Consider the following 22,132-nt stretch of genomic DNA (forward strand, 5'->3'; position numbering starts at 1 on the left):
GTCAAGGGTAAGGGAAATAAGTACAGGAAACCATTACCCCTTGCCTGTCCTTTTGCACAATACTGTAAGAATGTCTGTGTCATCCGAGCTCTCAAATTCCATAGGGAAATATAGGGGGTTTTCCATCACTGGAAAGCAGAGTGGGAACAAACCATGAAGCTGTTTATACCTATAGAGGAGGCTGGACACAGGGCAGCAGGTCTGGAACAATGGGAGAGTAGCCCAAAGACTGAAGGCAGTATGCAGTTTTATAAGCCTGCTTGAGGAGTCACCGGCTTATCTGGCTTCCACCAGGCACTTCTCAGGGTCCCAGAGCAGAATTTCCTAGTGTGTGCTATTGGCAGGCCTCTAGTATCCTGCTTGGGTTCACCCTACAAAGCCTGGAAGGAGCCAAGTGCCCATGGCAGTTTCCTGCTAAGCCCAGCGTGGTGCTGGGCAGCCAAGAACAGCAAACCAACGCAGCTCCACATCCTGAGCTTGGGGCACACACACTCAGAGCAGATGCTGATGATGGGAGAGCTCACAGCCCTTCTATTCTGGACATTTTCTTCTCTTCAGCATTGCTGGCGGAGCTGCTTGCAGGAGTGTTTCCTTGCCTGACAGACAACAGAAACTGGTGAGCAAAACCCTTTTATTTAGGATGATGGCTCACAATTCATTTTGAATAAGTCTTGGCAGCTCTTCCTGGACACCTCATACAGGACTTTGGAAATTAATGTTCTTGCAGAGCTGGGGCCATGCTAAGCACCAGCTATAGCTTGTCTGAGTGTCTGTTGTCTGATTCTCACTGGGATATTTCTCACAAATCTCAGACTGTCTTCCATGCTTCCCTTCCCAGCTGATGCTATGGTAAAATGAGATTTAATTTTTTTCTGAGGGCATTAAAGAACATTTGCATTTGATTTTTTTCCTTTTTTTAACTGATGATTGAGGTGACTGCAAGTTAAACACGAGTTTTGTAATTACACTAATCTGTTTTAAGAGGCGTGATAATGTTAATTAGGAAATTTCTAGGCAGTAAGGAACATTATTACATACTTGTCATTTGTCAGAAAGTGGGGTGCAGAAGACAGGTGCAAAGAAACTTGAGTCACTAATTATACATATCCTACCTAGTGCAGAATTTAGTTTTGCTTCAGACTGCTTCAAAATGGCATGTTGAAGAAAAAGGGGGTGCATAGTGCAGGCTGTGTCTGATATCCAGCTTAGCCACTGACTAGAAGGCTTAAATTATGGAGCCAGCAGAGCAGGGCAAGTCCTCCCCTTCCCTTAGTCAGCATTTGTTGTATTTGCAAGGTGCCCTGACGAAGGAAGGAAAGAATGAAGAATGTGACTCCATGTTCTAGAAGGCAGATTTATTATTTTATGATACTATATTATATTATAGAATACTAAACTGAACTATTCTAAAGAATACAGAAAGGATACTTACAGAAGGCTAAAAAGATAATAAAGAAAATTCGTGACTCCTCCAGAGGCCTGACACAGCTTGGCCCCAATTGGCCATTGAGTCAAAACAACCCACAGCAGAAACCAATGAAACAACCACCTGTTGGTAAACAGCCTCCAAACACATTCCAAAGGAGCAAAACACAGGAGAAGCAAATCAGATAATTCTTGTTTTCCTTTTTCTCTGAGGCTTCTCAGTTTCCCAGGAGAAAAATCCTGGGCGAAGGGATTTTTCCAGAAAATGTGAATGCCACAAGCATTGAGTGGGAAAGACCAGGCATGGCATGAATCTGAATCCCTACACTGCTTTGGACGTGCCTGGCTCAGTGTAGCGCTTTGCCCTTCCTGTTCCCATCTTCTAGACTAGTCTACAAGTAATGACTTTAAATTAAGTTGGCTGCGGCCACTGTGTTGACTTTGAGTCTCACAGCATGTCTGTGAGTTGCAAAGTGATGTAGGGTGAGAGTCTGGCTGCTCATACAACACCTGTCTGTTCCTGAGATTTCATGAGGTTGCTGTTTGGATCTAGGACATTGCTGTCACACAGAGGAGAAATGTTGCTCCCACCTTGAATCTGTCCTTCTGCTGCTTCATTTGCCCTAGCGCTCATTTGACTCCTTGATGAGACTATTTGTCTGGGTAAATTGATAGGAAAATACTCATTGATGTAATTTTTAAAATAAAAGTTGTCTTTCATGTAAAATATCACCTGTAACACCAGCCCCTTAAGATTTTGTGATCCAAAGACTGCATTGCTCTTCAGAGCTTAAGTATGATCCTTTTACTATGGTCTTGAAGTCTGCTTTGGTCATTGATAAAAAATATGTCTGAATCTTATCCTTGCTTGTCTCCAATAGTCTGCCATATCTGATTGAGTCCTCTTTGAAGGAATCAAAACCCCCTAAATTATTCAAGCAGAAATCTGACCAAACTCAATTTAAAAAAAAAAGGCTTTAGAAAGATGAACAAACCACAGACTGTGCTCTTCAGTCATAAGGGAGGTGGGGACCTTTGACTAGCCTGGTAACTGAAGACTGTGATTATTTCATTTGGAGTTTTGGTGACATGTATAAACTGTTATGCTCATGTTTATAATGTCACCATGGATCGTCCCAGAAGAAGGGCATTCACTAATGTGAGCAGCAGGGAGATATGCTTCCCATGCTTTGACCAATATGGACTTTGAAACATGTGGCCAGCAGCTTCAAAGAACAGGCAGTTGGTGTGTGAATCAACACCAGGCCTGGAGCAGAGCTCTTAAGGAAGGGATGTTTGCAGTGTGCTCAAAAGTAAATACTCAACATCAAACTGAACTGTGTGTGCTGCTTGGACTGAGGTTATACTGGTGTAACTCCTCTCCTCAATGACGTTCATGGCAGATTTAGATCACCTAGGCTGGAAGCTTTGGCCCCATTTGGTGATACAAACTGTTTTCCCATAGTGGGGAAATGAAGAGAGGTTATGGAGCTATGATAGCGAGATGCCACAGAGTTGTTAAACTCTTGGATGAGGCACACAGCCACTGTCTGGCTATATTTCCCTTTGTATCCTGCTGTGGTTTGCAGAAACAGCCCTGTAATGTCTATGGTGAAGTGCAAGGTTTGGAGGAAGTCCCTCCACACACAAAAACAATGACTCAGAGCAAAGCAAATACTGGCTCCTTGGACAGGACTTCATGGTGGTGAGGTGAGGTAGCAACCTAGAAGTGCACATCCCTCTGTGGACGAGTCTACCTCTTGCTGACATTTAATTCCCTAGAACCAAACCTCAGGGTGGCTGAAAACTCCACCAGAGTCCCAGCTAACATGTTGGATGACTAGGCTGTCATCTTGATGGAAACAAAGTAATTTTGCCAGCTGATACAGATTGTACTTGAAGCCTTTTTCTTCAACAGCCGAGGATATCTCCACTGTAAATATGTTCCTGTGAAAAACAACCAAAATACGGGGTTTGTGTGCATAACAGACTTGTACCCACACAGTTAACTCGCAATTAAAATCTAGTTTAATTTTTTGTGCTCCAGCTTGGAGTAAATAGATCGTGACTCCATTTATTTTGCTTTATGTCTCTGACCTACTATTTCTTAATGTTTCTTTTCCATTTTTATTTGGGGTATTGTCGTGGGTTTGGAGATTTTTTTCTGCTTTGTAATTGTCACAAGGTTCTTTTATTTATTGACTTCTTATCGCATTTTCTTTCCTTTGTTTCTTTCAGTAAAAGTCTTTTGCTCTCAGCAGTGACTAAAGCACCATGAACATTTTCATTCAGTGTCTGTGTTATCATGCAGCAATGACTCAGTCATCATGTTAAGATGACCAAGAGCAAAGCTTGTCATGTCTGCAGAAGCTTCTGTCAAACAAATAATAGCAGCTTTCACCCAATCAAGTCTCTAGCTCCATCTCTTGACTATTGCCCTTGTTTTCACCAGAGGTAATGTTCTTCATAGCAATTTGTGTGGTCTGTGGTTTGGATTTATGATGAAAAAGTGTTGCTAGCAATCAGGATGTTTAGTTACTGCTGAGCAGTGCTTGCGCAGCATTGAGGTGTGCGTTGCTCCTCACACTGCCCCATCAGTGCATAGGCTGGGGATGCACAAGAAGCAGGAAGGGACACAGCTGGGACAGCTGACCCCAAGGAATATTCCAAAGGAATATTCCATACCATATGGTGTCATGCTCAGCATATAAAGCAGGGGGAGGAAGGGGAAAAGGGGACATTTGGCATTGGTCCTCCTTGGTAACCATTACCCATGATGGAGCCCTGCTTCTGTAGAAAGGGCTGAACACTCACACACCAATGGGAAGCAGTGAATGAATTCCTGATATTGCTTTGCTTCTCATGCAGTATTTGCTTTATCTATTAAACTGTCTCTATCTCAACCCACAAGTTTTTGCACTTTTACCCTTCCAATTTTCTCCCCCATCTTGCTAGAAGAGCGGCTCCAGCTGCATGAGGCTGAGCTGCTGGCTGCAGTGATAACCACACATCAGAGGCTGCCAGGACAAACTGAGGAGCAGTGCATGGTTTAAAAAGCATGCATGTGAGAGATAATAGCATCTGGCTCATGAAAAGAATACTCAGTTCTCCTTCATGTCTTCAAATCCTGAAAAGGAATTTATCTTCCTCACCCCATTTCCATAGTAATCCCTGTCAAGAAGAAGCTCTATAACCATTATGTTCTATACTAATGCTAAAATAGCAGAAAAAAGAGATAGCAACTTCTATATTGGAGAATCCACATAAGATACAGTTGCTGAAAGACCAACAACCTTGTTGGTTGGCATCACCACCTTGTTGTCTCTGTAAGTACAACAGAGTATATAGAAAGGTGCTAAAGGTAGAAGGGATCACTCAGTTGCACTGTTTTTAGTTTTCTCTTGCAGAAGACAGCTCTGAAGTAGATGCTTTGGATTTTTGTCAACACCTACTCTTTATGTCAGCATTCACCATGAATTACCAAATGCTAATAATACTTTTTATATTTTTAAACCAGTAAACTACAGTTTGTAGTAAAATGTCAAAATGTACAACTGCGCTGTGTCACAGGGAGACAGCGGAGCAAACATGAGCCCACTACCTCTATCTCAGGCCCTTGCAAGGAACTTGCATGTGAGGCCATTTCTTTAGAGTTTATTTTTTTATTCCAAGATTTGCATGTTACAGTTTTTAACATAAGTGTCTGCAAATTAAAAGCCTCCAGCTGTGTGTTTATGTGTATGTATCCATCTACATACATGTGAATATTTTGGGGAGTGCAGGACCTCTTGTTTTAGGTCACCACTGATAATCTAGCAGTTGTTTATATTTAAATGAATAATGCTGCTAAGCAGAAGGTTCTGCCTTCTAGAGTCCACTCATTTTTTTTTGCATTAGGAACTATCAGTAAATTATTAACACTCTGGAAATCAAACTAGGAGAGCCAGTGTGAGAGCTGCAGGAAGGAAAACAAGAGAACTATTGCAGAGCAGCCCTCCTCTGCAGGAACAGCAGACTGGAAGGGCCTTTGGGCAGCTCCATCCCCTGACATAAAATCAAGGAATTTTTTTAACAGACAGATCCAACTTCATTCTAATTGCAGTCAGGTCTTTTCTTTTTTCCCTGCCATGTTGTTACTCCTGTTAGAATATTTCTGAAGCACCACTGGCTTGGAAGCTTTGTGATTTCCTGCCCGTGTTTACCCCTGTCTGACACGGGTGACTTTGTGTTTCAACAACTGAGCATGTTCACTCAGGTTGTGACATGGAGAAGCATTTTCTGTGAAGATCAAAGGAAGGGTTAGTTAGAGCTAACAGAAGATTATTTGAGTTAGAATGGGAGACAAGCCTGCCTTTGTTTGAAAGTGATGCTGGAGAGCTGCATGCTGGAAGAGGCATGCCATTCCTCTCAACTGGTAAAGGGAGATTCTTATATAAAAATTCTTTTCAGGATTTGCTAAATAATGTATTAAGCTGGTTACATTTCTCTCAGGGTTTTGTTTCTGATTGAGGTGGAGTCAGAAGTAGCTCATTTGTACTTCAGCAGGACTTGTACTACAATAACAGGAGGGAAGGAGCTCTCTGTGCTTGGCTTGGAGGCACCTTTGTGTGCACAAGCAGAGGTTGTGTGTGCATGCAGAGTGAGACATCTCCCTGGGAGCACTCTTTGTGCCTTGCCCTGCCTGTTGGAACACTGAACACCTCTGTTTACTCAGTTGTCCTTTTGAGCTTGCCTCCAGCTTGCCATCAGCCGTGTGTCACCTCCTTGGCTCTCAGTTTAGGGGTCCAGGGAGCCACATTAAGCATGTGATAGGAACAGCACAGCCTCTCAATGTGAGCCAGACTGTAGCTTCTGGGGATTAATATTCCTAGGCTTGGAGTGGTCTGGCTTGGACCTTACCTTGTACACCGGGAGTTAGCCTGGGTCAGACAGGGATATCCAGGCAGCCTGCTCCTGGGCAGCAATGGAAGCACATCCCCAAGCCAACTGGCCATTTTGTGGGAGAAGCTGGTCAGGCAGTGCTAGCTTGCCTCCCTGTTTCTCCTATGGGACCTGGAAACTGGCAAAAGTTTATAATCCTCTTCTTGCTTTTCCTGGTATTTAATTTCTGTAGTTGCCATGGAGACAATATGTGATGGTACTTGAAAAAATCTTTTATTAAGATGTTTTCAGCTATGATTGGTGGTTTTATACAGTCATGGGAGAGGTTTTTATTTGAAATCTAGCAGGCATTATTAAAAATATGAAATGGTCTTTGATTATGCAGCAAAATATCTCAGGAACTAAAATGTGCCAAAGTATCACAGGCTGCTAGGGGAAATAGTGTAAAAAGCTATTCTGCCCCTTCTCCATTCTCACATTTATTTCTAGTTTTAAGATTTCATTCCTGAGAATAAGAAATTGAAATGTAGAAGTTGAGAGGTTTGGTTTTAACTCTTCAAAAAGGAAAAAAAAAATTGCTACTCATAGTAGTCTCTTAAAACTACCTGAAAGTAGGTTGGAGTGAGGTGGGTGATTCTTGTCTCCCTAGTAACAAGTGATAAAACAAGAAGAAAATGGCCTCAGGTTGTGTCAGGGAAGGTTTGAATTGTACAGTAGGAAAAATTTCTTCCCAGAAAAGGTTCTGAAACATTGGAACAGTCTGCCCAGGAAGGAGGTTGAGTCACCATCCCTGAAGGTGTTTAAAAGACAGGTAGATGTGATGCTTAGGGTTTGAATGGTGGACCTGGCAGTACTGGGTTAATGGCTGGAGTGAATTATCTTAAAGATCTTTTTCAACTTAAATAACTCTATGATTCTAGGCTTGTTAACAATACAGTGGGTGGATAAGTTTGTATATAACCTTAGTAAGCACATAAAAAGTTAGTTTAGTTACTTTATTTCACAGTTCATATTCTCCAGCTTGGTTTATTGCCTGCTATGTAGATGAATTAAAATAATCAGAGTGATGAATATAATTAGGAACTCAGGAAAGTGATTAAAACACAGAGATAAATAAAAGAGTCCCATTTCTGTAGTTGCTGTATCCTCTGAAGTTCCCCCACCTTTTCATGACTTACCAGACTCTCATTCCAGCCTGTGCAATTTGTTACTTTTCTGGAAAAAGATAAATTTTAAATTTGTGAGGTAATGTAGTTACCAAGTCTCCTCTTTCTATTCCTAACAATGATGATGCCAAATGTTTTAACTCTCTCCTTCTCATAAATTGAACAGTGCCCCTTTTCTTTTATGTCACAATGAAAAAAATCAAATGTATTTTCATTTCATGTTCCCACACTGGTAATTGTCCTTTTACTCTTATTTCAGCTGTCCTTCAGTACTTCCTTAACTGATATCTGAGCATATGAATTGCACTATGAAAACCATTGGAACAAGGACCTTGTTTTATTTATACATCTGTGAAGTACTGAGTACAGCCAGAGCTCTGTGAATAATAATAGCTAAATGATAAGCCTCTCCCAATTCCACATGGTAGCTCTTTGAAAAATATGGTTTTTGTTAAGGACTCTGAATTCCTCTTGCTTCAGAGTTAACTCATAATTGGAAGTTCAGAACATGTTCCACCCCTTTCTCGTTTTTTTTAATAAGATCCATTGAGGTCTGACAAAATCCCAGTGATTGGAAATGGTGCATAGCTTTTGAAACAGTACACACCATTAAATTTGTTGGGAACACCTTTAGATCACAAATACGTAGAGAAGTCAACAAAAAAATAAAAGCAACCGTTTAACTAGCCTTGATGAGTGAGCTGACAGCAGACATTTAAAGTGTTTGGGATTTTTCTGCTCATAAGTTCAATTTATAGGCATGGCAAGTGTCCATAAATAATGGTGTATACCTTTTAGTCAATGCAAATGATGTTCCTTTTTCTAAGCTTTCATTTCACAGACCTGGCAACTGCAGTTTAATGTGCTTTAGGAAAACACACATGTAATATGGATAAATTGCATTTCACCATATAACTGAGTCTCCAATGCAGATTTTAGTCTGCAAGTGATAAACTTAGTAGAATTATTGCCAAAGAGATAGATTTCAGCCTGGCTTTCATTTGTCATAAAACCCTTACTTTACTTTGACAATAAATAGAGACTTTGCATGTAAATGTCGCTTTAAAATACTGTCAGAATGATGTGGAAAGGTTCTCTGGTAAACACACATCGGGTCCTGCCCGAGTGCTGGGAGCAGCACCACACCCAGCCAGTGCCACGCTGCTGCTCCCTTATTTTGAGTAGCAATGTGCTGCCACTCCACAGGACAAATGGATTTCCCCTGACTGATGCTCAAACCTCCCTCCCCCACACCTCAGCTTGTGCAGGAGCCTCCTGTGGCTGGGATGGGGATGCCAGGCGAGTGCTGAGGGGGCCTTGCTTGAGGTGAATTTGCCATTTCTTGAACTCATTTACCCTGGGACCCCCTGTACAGGGCAGTGTCACCCCTGACAAGCTGCACAGGTCACCAGTTTAAAACCCTTGCTGTGAATTGTGAATTTTGACCCTCCTTTAGTGTTAAACATTGGCAGTGGCTGATGAAGAACATGATGGTAATGGGGTAAGTTTTGGATGGATTATTTCAGGCACTCAAGCAGGGCAGTGAGGGAGTGGCAGGTCAGAGGAAAGCATTCCTCAAGCCTGTTTTGCCACCAAGTAAAATGCTGGCAGATCCACAATCTCAGTCCATGGTCTGTGTGCTCAGGGGTTATCTAGGAAGGACTTCAAAGTGGGTAGGTGACTTTCATGGCTTGTTCCAAAACATATTCATTAAAGTGAAGTAAATTAAATTTCTGTATTGTTTTTTATTTTCTGGAAAACTTAAGGTTGTTTCTGTGACAAGCCTCATGCATTTGGAAGCACTGGAAGAATGTGTCAACAGTTTGAAATCTGGGGTCTGACAAAGTGGCCTGTATGCTCAGACAGATGTTTCGGTGATGAAGAAACTTGCATTTTATGCCAACAGTTTTGAATATTTAAAGCTCTTTCCTGTAGAAGTCCTTAGCTGACTGAAGTAGTACCATGGCTCTGAAGTTGTGTCTGCAACTGAATTCCCCAACTGAGGTTTGTCTTGAGACTTATGTGTGGGAAGCTCTGCAGTGCTGTGGATGATATCACAACTGGATATCACAACTGGAAACTCAGAGAATATCATGTTTATTACTTATTAAACTGGCTGTTCCACCAGTCCTTTAGCCTCTGAAGGATATTAAATGGCAGACACTGCACAAATAATGAAGCCTTTCACACGGTAAGATGGGAACAGAAGAGCTCTCGTGGCTTTCAGGGCAGTACAGCAATTTTGTGAACAGTCTTCAGTCGCAGGTTGTCTTTCACGAATGGTTTCCCTAGCCTGAGATATGCTTCTTCTCCCCTGAGTGCTGCTGTATGTGGTAACCCTGGTTCAATAGAAATTGCCTGCTGATTTGATTCACTCTGATTTGAGATGTTTGCAATGTAATTTTCCTCTTTACTGCATTTCCCCCCGTTTTTAAATTTAATATGAGCATGTGTGGGGACGAACCCGCATGAGACAGTTTTGCCAGGCTGTAGCTGCAGGGTGTTGCTGTCCTTTCATCTCATCTCCCTGAGTGGATCCATGTGATGTTTGACCTCCTTAGGGCGTACTCTGCTCTTAATCTGTAGGGGTCTGTCCAGGCCTGGCTTTGGGGCAGAGCTCATGAACACCTGTCAGCCTGGAGCAGGCAGTGCAGTATATATGCCAGCAGCACTGCTCAGGTGAAACACGTGCTCCTTGCCATGAGGTGACCTGAGCCGTGAGGGTGAGGTTTGAGCACAGCCTGCTGCCTTGATCCTACACGGGCACTGCTTTTTCTGGGGTGTAGACCAGGAGGTTGCTAAAGTTAGGTACAGAGGAGTGTCACAGCATAAGGATTTTAAGCTAAAAGATGGCAGATTTAGACTAGACTCAAGGAAGAAGCTTTTCACAATGAGGGCGGTGAGGCACTGGAACAATTTGCACAGAGAAATTGTGGATGCCCCATTCCTGGAAATGTTCAAGGTTGGATGGGGCTTTGACCAGCATGGGAGAAGGTGTCCTTGCCCATGGCAGACGGGTTGGAATTAAATTATATTTAAGCTCCCTTCCAACCCAAACCCGTCTGTGTTTCTCCAAGAAGAGAATTGACTTTGTAAGATTGTTTCTGTTCAGACACAGGCTGGTCATCATGATAGAAATCCTATGTGTCCCTGTCCCTCAGTGATATCTGAGCCAAGCTCCCAGGTACTTGGAAAAGCAACCACTGTGGTGCAAAAGCAGTTGCTGTTCTGGGGAGGACACCCATGATGCAGGGCCTTGGAAATCCCACAGCTGGAGATTTGATTCACAGCCTCCGGAGGCACGCACTCGGGTCATCATCAGTACCCACACATGGATCTGATTTAGCACATTATTTTAGATGACCAGTGGAACACATGACCTCATCCTCTGCTCACCAGCTGCATTCAAGAGCTGGATGGAGACCCTCTTGTGGTCTGGCTTGAGATCAGTGGTGTTTTCCCCGTGGTGTGCTGGTTGCCTGCTGAGTCCTGTGCAAGGTTTGTGACCCCCAACTGAAAACTGGGAGGAAGGAGCTGCAAGGGGTTGCATCCAGAGATGCAGCCATAATGGTGGGATCAGCCTCTGGAACAACAAGAGCCACAGAGAGACTGAGTTCTCAGCTGGGAGTAGTGGGGATTTGTTACAATTACTAATGTAAGTGCAATAAAACGATGGGGTAAATGAGGGGGCAGATTCTGTTTTCTATTCCCTTCTGTCTCCTTTTTCTTAAACACTTCATGACAAGGCTGACAAGGCCACTTCTCCACCTCCTCACAAGGGAGCATGTTGTCATTTAAAAAGTACAACTCTTCAGGAGCAAGAAAACAGTTTTGATTTAGTTGCTGTTTTTTGAAGCCGCTGTGTGGGCAGGATGAAGTGGTCCAACTTTGGGCAAGATCAGTGCTCAGGATTGGATGCTACAGCATTAAGGCATAAGGAAGGAAAACCCATCCCCTCTGCTTCTGCAAGGCCTGGGTAGAGTCCATGTGGCAGCACTTCCCAGAGTGGAAGGAGGCTGCTGTGTCCCTGTGACAGTGAGTGCTCATCTCTGCAGGGACATCTGTGCTGAGGGGTCACATCACACACTGGCTCCAGGGAGGTGTGCTCCCAGAGCATGAAAAACACAGTGTGTGTGTGAGAGCCCAGAATGTGCTGCTGGATCCCACTGGAGGATCCCAGGGAGAGGATGCAAGAGGGGAAGGACCTCCAGTGGCCATGCACCAGAGGCTATGGGCTAAAATCTTGAGTAATGCTTCTCACTGGATGCTTCTTGTCTGCAAGCTGTGGCGCTGATGCTGTAAGAGTTAGCAGAGGGAGCCCTCTCACTTCCTGCTTCCTTGTCCCTGAATCCCTTTGGACCCATCAGTCATGTCTTGGTGACACCTGGCAGGCAGCCAAGCCCTTCTCCCCGAACAGTTCTGTTTGCTTCTCCTGCCAGCTCCCAGCCACTACAGAAACAGAGGGGCTGGAAACAGTTGGACTCTGCTGCTTGGCTTAAATATTCTATTTGATTTGTAATATGGCTGTTGTTTCTTCACCCTTTTGGGGATGCCTTTGCTTAGTCTGGGAACTATCTAGCCACAACAACAATCCCCCCCTCCAAGTGCTTTTGGGACAACGTGTTGTTCTTTATAAATGTTGAGGGGTGGCAGTCTCTGTGGCTGGTAGGCACTGCCAGTTCAGAGCTGCCCAGAGACCTTCTTGGGTAAGTATAATGAAACATGAGGCTGCAAGCCCAGAGTTGGATGCTGCTTTACAGCCTGAAAACAGTTGTTATGCTGGGTTATATTACCATGACCTTGTTTATAAAAACTGATGGTATGTTTGACTTCTCTACAAGCTAATGGGGCTCCTCACAGCACTATAGAAGCACTTCAATGGGTTTTCAATACACTCAGGATGGCTTGCAATGTGTTAGAACATTTTGACAGTGGACAGGGAGCTCTATCAAGTACATGTTGTTTGACCTTGCTGAAATGGCATCTTTAAATTACTTCTTTCTGAAATAATGAATCCTGCTTGAGTGTTTTTAATTTCTTGGCTTCATAGAAACCTTGCAAATCTTACTGAAATCTAGACATTCTGATTAGGAAATTATTTAATGAAATAACACAATGCATTAAAGAAACTTTCAGGAGTTCCTGGCTGCCCTGTTAAATAGTGGATATGTTAACACATAAGATAATTGTGTTCCCATAGGAATGGTTTGATTGCTGATGCTTTCCTCCTGGATAATGCAAGAACTAGGTCTATTTTTGGGAGAAAAAAAATCTGTCTGTGGTTTTCAACTGCCTAGTTTTGTCTTTTGTGAGATTTAAGAAGGTGTTCTACTGAAGGACAGTGAAACCAGTGTGCCTTTCCATTCCCACTTGTTTACTGCTTAAGCCCTAGTCAACTCTGCAGAGGTATTTCTTATCACTTGACACTCTGCAACATGAACTCAGTGACTGAGGAGTACAATAATTTGGTTTTGATTGGGTCATAATGTGCTATCAAAGAGCCACCATTATATTGCTCTTCTTAAACTAATAAGTATTTTTGTATTTCTTTGCTTTGTGATTTGCAGACTCAGCTGTTTGGAGTTCTACTTGCTGCTGCTTCAAATTTTCTCATCAGTGTCTCTTTGAATATACAGGTATGATATGGTATCTCTTTATTCAGAGTTGTTTATATTTAGCAAGTACTTACAATGCTTGGTTTTGATGAAGTTCAAAATACAACTTTTGTTAAACCTTCTCTCTTTCATTAACTGTAATCTAGTAGTGCCCTGCTCTGATTGCTGGGAGTTGGGAGTTTTTGGGAGCCCTCAGCCTGTTCTGTGCTGTGATTGTCATGCAGGAATAGAAGAAATATTCATAACTTCTCCTCCCTTGAATGTGCCAGAAAGAAATACCAGCTGTGAGTCACTTGTGGTCCCACTCAGCCTGGGAGTAAGGAATGGTATCAAAAGCTTTGCTGAAGTCCAAAAAGATTACATTAACTGGCTTTCCTAGATCAGCTAGGTGGGTTACCCCGTTACAGAAGGAAATCAGCTTTGACAAGCAGAACTTTCTTCTGATGAAGCTGTGCTGGCTGTGGCTATTGGGATCAAGGTGTTTTTCAATACGTCCCAGAATAATCTTTTTCATGATTGTCCTAGCACTTGATTGAGATTGACAGGTCTCAATTCTGATTCTTGTCTGACTGACAGGAATTTTTCAGGGTTCCCCTTCTTGCCCTTCTTGAAAATCAGGACAATGTTCACCAGCTTCCAGTCAGGTGGGACCTCTCTGGATTCCCAGTTCAAAAATCAAAAGATGCAATGACATCGGCTACTTCTTTGAGGATTCTTGGATTAATCCCATCCGGCCCTATAGATTTGTAGGGATCCAGCTGGGATTTGATCATTTTCATGGCCATGGTCCTCCAGCTCAGAGCACTGAGACCCCCTTGGTCCATGATCTCTGTTGAAGACAGAGGCAAAGAATGCATTAAACACCTCTGCCTTGTCCATGTCCCTGTTTGTGAGATCCCCATCCACATCCTGTAACAGCCTGATGTTATTTCTATGCTCCCTTTTGCTATTATATATCTGAAAAATCCATTTTTATTGTCCTCCACATTTCTGTCCATCTTCTGTCTGTCTTGATCTTTGTCTGCATGAATTTTTTCCCTACAGTGGCAAGCTGCATCTCTGTATTCTTCCAGGTCACCTGACCTTGCTCCCACTGGGCACACACCTTCCTTTTTTGTCTTAGACCCAAAAGAAGATCCCTGTTCACCAAACCAGCCTTCTGCTTGACTTCTGACACTGGGGAATTGCTGCTCCTGTGCCCTTAGGAGGTGATGTTTAAAAAGTGACCAGCACTGACAGACCCCAGGACTGAAACATTTCCCAGGGGACTTTTCCTACTAGCTCCCTGAGCAGCCTGAAGTCTGCTCTCCTCATGTCCAGAGCTGAGGTTTTCCTGCACTTTTCCTCCTGTCAACAAGGATTTTAAACTTGAACATTTTGTGATCTCTGTGGCCAAGACAGCACCAGTCACCACATCACCCATGAGAGCTGACAAGCAGCAGATCAAGGAGGGCACCTTTCTGAGTCAGCTCCCCGAGGACCTGTTCCATAAAGGCATAGAGACATAAAGGTTTTTACAATATTGGACCCCAAAACATCTTTGGCCAATTTAGTTTTTCTTCTGCAATTAAGAGAACATAATCTGAGTAAACACTATTTAAATCCTAAAAGTAAAGGAAGGTGTTGTCCTTGCAACTGCGGTAAAGCATTGTAGGATGTCAATTATAAAATCCTTTCTGTTTTAATAATTAGAATACATACTCAGTAGAAAGTTACATTTTTCATTATAATCTGTATCTTGCAGGCTTCATTGTATTTTGAGGTCTCCTAACAAAAGTTTTTAAAGCACAGAAGACATTGTTGTGTAAATTGTCTGGAAGAAATATTTTTGCTAGCTAAGATTTTAGAAGCTGTGCAGGTCTCATATAAAGCTACTTTTTGCTTTTTCTGTAAAGGATGAAATAGAAAGTTGTGGAATATGAAAACTTCTGCTAGAAGGTTCTTCAGTGGTTCCCCTCTATTTAAACATCATTAGCTGGAGAATCCCATAGAAAGAAACCTGTTTAGCCAGAGGAGGTAGGCAAGTTGAGATGACTGCTGCCTTTCCAACAAGAGTTCCAGCCTGTGGGTGGTGACAGTGCTAGGACAGGCTCTAGGAAAACCTCTGAAGTGGAAAGGTAAAGGTGAAGTGAAGAAAAGTGAAGTGGAAATTCAGTCTGGCCATATTAATGAGGTTGTTCAGATTTCATATCTTTTGTCTGCTGGGAGTACTGGGTGCCCAAGTGGATGCTTTGCAAGGCATACAAGCAGACTTCCAGTGACTTGGAATCATTACAGCCCTTGCTGGATTTGAACTATCAGCTTTTTAAATGCTGATTAGGGAAAACCAATGGCTCTCTTTGCCATTTGACAGAAAATTTAAACTGGATTTTTTATCTTTTAAATTAGGTCTTTGTCCATTTAGTATGGACAAAGTATCTTCTAAAGTATCTTCTAAATATGAATAATGACTTTCCCTAGATCTCAACATTTATTTTCACACTCCTACTTACTAGAAAGGCCGAATTTTTTTGTTCTGACCATGTAGTCCATTATCCTGCTTCTCTTCCCTCTAGCAGGTTGTCTGCTAAAGAACAGCTCATCATTTGCAATTTCAGCCGGGTTATAAACAGCCTCCACCTAAATACCATTTGCACACATCACTGTGCAAAGACAGACATCTGGAGAAAGAAGGCTGCAGGGGAGTTGCTAAGCTCACCTTCCTGTGTTTGCTGCACATCTTTTCAATCTCACTGTGCCTTCAAAAGTTAATCCTACAAGAATCTGGGGTGAAAATACATCTCAGGATTCAGTTAAGAATTTGTCCTATTTAATTTTTGGCAGAAGCTTGGATTATTGAGTAATAATTTGAATATTATTTACTATTAATTTAATTTGTATCTTTATTGGGCTTTTTTTGTTTCTTTGTTTATAAAAATGGAAAATCCATTTTGGGTGGGTGGCACAACTTTGCTTTCCTTTTGCTCTTTTTCTTCTTGGAGGGCTAAACTTCCTCCTAGAATTTCATCCCCTGAACACATTCCACAGCACGAAGCTGCAACAATGTGCTGCATCCTCTCAACAAGAGCACTGACTAAGACTGTGGGCTATTACAGACATTGCTGTTTGTCCCATGCTCTGTCCAGGAGCCCACAGAGGAGGATGGGAGTATGAGGAAAATCCTTTACGACCTCCCCAGGCTCTGCAGGGAGACTTCTAAAATCAAATATCAAGTGATGGAGAAAAAAATTTCTTTTACCACTATTTGTAGTGTAATAACTGTATCATTTGATTTCCACCTTTTTTGACCCATGTGCAGAAAGGCTGGAGAGTAATTTGAGAAAGAAAAATATAATCTGCAGAATTAATTTGGTAAACATTGCATCATTCCCAGTTATGACACTTTCTTGATGGAGACTGCCTGGACTCTGTTTCACAGGATTAGTGTGATCAAAGACAAATTGTCTTGCTATATACACGTTCTTGCTGTACAGCCAGAGAAAAAACAATTACAACTTGTGCCAATGATACCTTCTTCATGTAACAGGAAGTGTTGATGAAGTATTACTTGAGTATATGTTATACCTGTGCCAACTGTTTTTTCTTGAGAAAATAATGCTTTGCTTATGATCTCCTTCTAAGGTCAAACAGGAGACTGTAGCCAAATCATAAATTCTATTTAATTATTTTAGAGTCCTCCCTACAGAAGATGTGGGTAAGTGCTGCCTTTTCCATTTTGAAAGTATATTTGTGGTGAGGATTGGTTTCACAGGCAGGAACACCCTGTTGTCTGTTCCCCCTGTCCCAGTTTGTTGCCACAGTTCTGATTCTGCCCGGTCCCTGCCTTTGAGTGTTTCCAGATTCCACGGCACAACTGCTGAGCTTTGCTTTGAGACGAGAGCAGATGCTTGCAGGGATAGCTAGGAAGGACTAGCTGGTGTTCACTTAGCATTTTTCAGGTTTGTTCAGGTTTATTTTTCAGCCCTTTCCACCACGGCTAAGAACGCACATCTGAAGCAGCACCGAGTTAACACAAAGCTCCGCAGCAACAAGCTCAAAGTCATGTTGGAAAAGAAAACCCCGATGCACCTGGAACTTGAAGTTGACTGCCCCCTTCATTATTCCGCTTTTGTCAGACAAAAGAACACAATGGAAGTCTTTCTATTCACGCCTGTTCCTGATAATTGCTTTTCAGAAATGCGCTCACCTGCGGCTGGTGTGCCGGGCAGAGCCGGAGCCCTGCTACAGGAGCAAGCTGTGGTGCTGGGGCATCGCCCTCCTGGGGCTGGCAGAGCTGGGCAATTTCACAGCCTATGCACTCGCCCCCATCACTCTGGTGGCTCCACTGGGATCTGTTTCTGTCATAGGTGAGACCATTTGCCGTTTCTTGCTCGGGTATGTGCTTTAATCAAATTCTTGCTTCTGGCTAGAAGAATGATACCACAGGAACGGCAGCAGGAACACAAGAGGAAAATGTTAATGTTGTGGTTTGAAAAGAAATTATTCATATAATTACATGAGCTGACAGTTTGACAAAAACTGTCTTCTGACATCAGAGACTCTTCTAATATATTTCTTTTTCCATGGTTTTGTCTTTTGTGTCACTGTGCTCTGCTAGCTCCTGCCCAGTGCTGCAAGTGCTGCCAGCTCTGCAAGCCCCCAAAGAGGGGGACTGGCATCCTGCTGCTTGCTAAGAGCTGTGCTCTGATCCTGAGTATCTGCAACACATTTTCTGCATTACCATCACACCAAGTGGCTTCTGCTGCCAGTTCCCTACCCATCACTGTGATTCATGTTGATGTGGGCAAACTTGCTTGACACTCTGCAGTGTGTGACAAAAAGGGCCTAGAAATTTGCAGAAATATTTACTACATTTATGGACATTATTAAACATGTTCATTTGTTCCTTTATGTACAGATTAATTGGACTTTAGCTGAAGAGACATGATCTCACTCTTTACTTCATGTGGGGCTTTTTGTTATTGAGGTGCTCAGGTATGAGATGTCTGTTTCTTTGACAAAGTAACACACATTTGAAAATATGTCTTTATGTTGTGCTAGTGTAAAGCAGGGTAGACAGGGCAATATTGTACAGAAGCTGTAAAAACAGGAATAGAGGGTGCAGCTACATCCCTTAACCTGGTCACTTCACATCCAGAGCTGAAACATCCAGGACTGAGAGATCTCAACAGTTCTGAGTGTGCTGGAGCTCATTTACTTGCTATTGGCAAGTGATAACATTTCATGGTCTCCAGCTACCAGTTGCATGCTTGGAAGTGACACTGCAATGAGTGATTCTCCATGGGAAGGTAGAAAAGATGAAATATCTTCCTAGTGGACTGCCTAGCTGTAGGGGAAGGAAACACTAACAATATGTAGGTGCAATTTTGGGGAGAGAGAGAGGGAAAAGGAAACTGCAGGCAATTTACTGCAACCTTCAATGTTAAACTATTGCAGAATTTCAGATATAAAGCCCTATTAGTTCATCATAGTAGGAAAGAGTTCTCAAAAAAAGGAATGACATATTACCTGAGATAAAAATGTAAATTAATATGTCATATCCCAGTGTGATTTTGGTGGCAGTAGTTATATCTGTGACAATTGTAGGGATTGTCAGAACTTCTCAGAACATCAAAGAACATTGGCTAATCTCATTTGTTGTCCAAACTTAATAAAATGCAAATACAGAAAATTAGAAAGAGAAAGCGAAAAGCAGTGAGTAGGAAGAAAAACCCCAATATTTATTAAACTGAAAAAGATGAGATCACATTTAGGGTTGATTTTTATCCAAACAGATTCCTTCTTTGCTTTTGTAAAAAGCAAAGAAATGTTGCATCTGGTGATTCCTTCGTTCTCCACTTCCCTCACTTACAACAAATACCAAGAAACCATTTTCCTAACTGTTATGTCTCACAAAAATTGTCATCCACTTTTATTTTTTTTAAACTGTTCCAGAATACTTATTCTGGAAGATCCCAGAAAGCACTTTAATATCTTATATTCCATTCCCATTAATCAGCTGACAGCATCCATTTCATAGCCCAAGCAATAGAAATATCTGAAATTTTATTTAGTCTAGCAAACATTCCCTTAAGGAAGAGCAAGTAAAAATCGTGCAGGCAGCCAATTACAGCATTAACTTCCCAGTAACACTTCCTACTACAAGATACTTTCCTGTCTTCTGAAATTAAAGCTGAAGAGAGAACATCCTTTCAATTTTAAGAGAGTTTGTCATTTAGGGCAATGGCAAACTGCCCAAGTCACGTGTGCATCATCTGCTAACAGCTGCACCAAGGGTAGTTTAGGCAGCAGCCATTTAAAAGATCAAGAAAGAGTTTTCTCATCAAGTTGTGACCACTTTTAAGTGGTGGGGGGTGGCCTTTGCAGAGTCTACCTTGCAGGTTTTTTTGAGGTGTTGTTGAATGTCCTTCACAAATTATTTTTTTAAATGAACAAATTAAGTACTTGATAACAAACTCCAAATGCACACCTGAACCCTAAGCCCAACCTTCTGAGAAGCATTTTGTTCCCAAGTTCAGTGTCAGCATGTCCCATGTGGTAAGGGCTGACTCTCAGTGCCATTGGAAATGCAGCACATATGGTGTGCAGAGGAGAAATGTGCTTTGCAGTATGTCCAGGCATCCAGGGGAGTCTCTGCAGGTCTCTGTGACTCTGGGTTTGCAGGGAGAGTTTCCTTTGCTTGGAAACCAGGGTTTGGAGGAGGAGAAGGCAGACTGGAGTCTCTGCCTAGAATGGATTTGGGCTGTACCCATCATATATCTCCAGACTTCTGAGACGGGAAGCATCTTAAAATAGATGGAGCCAACATCTATTATGCTCTGCCACCACATTTAACTACATCCAACTGGATTTTGCACTTACCCGGTATCAATTAAATAGTGAAAACTTTGTGCCTCTTTCTACTGAGCTGGATTGTTCCAGTGTTTTGTTTTAAAAAGAATACAGCACCAAAGATCATGAATTAGCATGGTGCCAAGAGATTTAATTTTTTTTTTTAGAATTAAGCTAGAAAAACTATATGTTTTTCTTCTTACACAGTGGAAGTATTTCTGTGTGTGGTTGCAATGATGCAAGCTCTACATCTGTTCAGGGTTTTAAATAGTTTGAGAAGACAGCAGTTGTTTTCTTTAAGAGGAGAAATTGGTAAATTTTTAATTTAAAAGTGGAGGAGTAATACATGTTTGATGTGATCATTAAGAAACTTTCTATACTTAAAAAGTAAAACTCATGTGTTTCACGTAGCTTGGGTAATTTTAGGTTGCAGTGGTTTTTAGCTCATCATCTTGCTTTTGCCTGCAGAAATGACTTGGGGATGGAAAAGGCGAGGAAAGGTCAGTGGCACTGGAGACCATTTCTTCTGCAGTGTTCACTATTCTGTGGGGAGTTGTTCCACACTTGCCTCACCTAGCCTGACATTGTTAAGATCCCTTTGCATTTTTATATGTTCCTTGTAAACAGCAGTGGGGGGCTTCAGCCTCAGGAAGGTTATATTCCTGAGGTAGGAAGATTCTCAGGTACTCTTGTAGAAATTGATTTCTCTCACTCACTGTAATATAACATCTTTGTGGCCCAAGAACTTGGAATTCTGAGGCCTCTTTTACTAATGATATCTAGGAAACATTCACTAAACTCTTCTTTAAAATACTTTATTTGTACTTATCTAGAAAAAGCAGAAAAAGGCTATTCTGGGTTTTTCCTTCTCTCTGCAATGTGTATGGTGTGTATGTCCTATAATCCAGGTTCCAGAATTAAGCTCACCTTAATGGTCTCTCTTTTGAGCAGTTTCTCAGATGGGGAAAAACGTTTCATGTTTTGTTCACCACTTTTCCAGTACTAATCTTTGATCATGTTAGAAATGTTACAGGTTCAGTGTGCAAGACAGCTGTCAAGAGGTATCTGTAATGTCTTTCTTTGTGTTCAGTGGAGCATTAATATCCATCATATAAACTAAGAGTAGGTTTTAGAAGGCAATTTGATGTAATGAATTTGTTCCCAGGTGTCATTTGAGCTGCAGCAATTAAATGCACTATGTAACACATCATCTCTCCAGATTTTCCTGACTCCGTGGCAGACCATAATAGCTTGTGTTTGGGGATGGATTGAAGCATCTTCAAGTCCTGAATCACTTCAGCTTGGAAGACAGGCTGAGGGTCTGTTCATGTAAAACATCCTCTGAGGTCACATCTTGGAATGTGACTGCCAGCAACTGCATCCTCATAGCCTGAGCACTGCTCAAATGGTTTAGGGCAAAATCAACTGGGTCAACTCAAACTGCTTGGTTAGATGGAAGCACACCCTTAAGTTGCATAATACAGAGTAAATGCTCGGTCTCAAAGTGAAAAATTGTTGCACAACCAGAGAGAGGTGCAACAGCCTTTGAATGGTATCTAGTTCTCTTCCCTTGGTATTTCATCCAGACCACTGGTGAAGTGCTCTTCTGCATGGGTGAGTTTAAATGCCTTTACCTGACTGAATCTGTTAAGCTTAAGAGAATGAACATTTAAAGCAAATATGAAATTTTATGGATTTTTTTTCAACTGTTGGAGAAGACAGTAGTGCAAGCAGTCTTTGCATTTATAAGGAGAGCACTAATCTTTTAAATAGGGCATAAAGCTCATCTAGGAATTGAAAAGAAAGAATATAATAATATTTGAAGTTATGAACAGTTGTTACAAAAACTATTTGGTGTAAGATTAGACAGTAAAAACAAGAGATAAAAAGATCATATTCATAAATGGCTGGAGTATTAGGAAAACAGTTTAATAGTGAATTACAGTGAAATAGTTATGCATAGGAAAAATAAATCATGCACACACACAGTTTTTTATGGCTGGATTGGACAAAATACACAGAATACATACCATGAATCATTATGTGTTTTCTATCTTTTACTTCTGTTGTGTATTATCCCTTTCTTAAAGAAACAAACACAACCCATCCTAACTGCAGCTTTCATGTCTAGGAAGCAGAGGAGTTATTTTGTGAGCTGGATTCTCACCATTCATTGTCTGCTAGTGGCAGAACCCACACATCACACTGCTCTTT

The 22,132-nt window shown here is 41.9% G+C and overlaps 1 protein-coding gene across 1 annotated transcript in view; it reads left to right on the forward strand.

Moving 5' to 3' along the window:
* Positions 1-22,132, forward strand: part of NIPAL2 (NIPA like domain containing 2) — a gene marked incomplete at its 5' end in the record, with an annotated part of 50,229 nt that overhangs the window by 4,772 nt on the left and 23,325 nt on the right. Inside the window, 2 exons of the mRNA XM_084221999.1 lie at positions 13,040-13,108; positions 17,262-17,433. Of these exons, the coding sequence (XP_084078125.1) occupies positions 13,040-13,108; positions 17,262-17,433 (241 nt within the window). The remainder of the gene's footprint in view (positions 1-13,039; positions 13,109-17,261; positions 17,434-22,132) is intronic.

Source organism: Fringilla coelebs (genome assembly GCF_963513975.1).
Source record: "Fringilla coelebs genome assembly, chromosome: 1".
Lineage (NCBI taxonomy): Eukaryota > Metazoa > Chordata > Aves > Passeriformes > Fringillidae > Fringilla > Fringilla coelebs.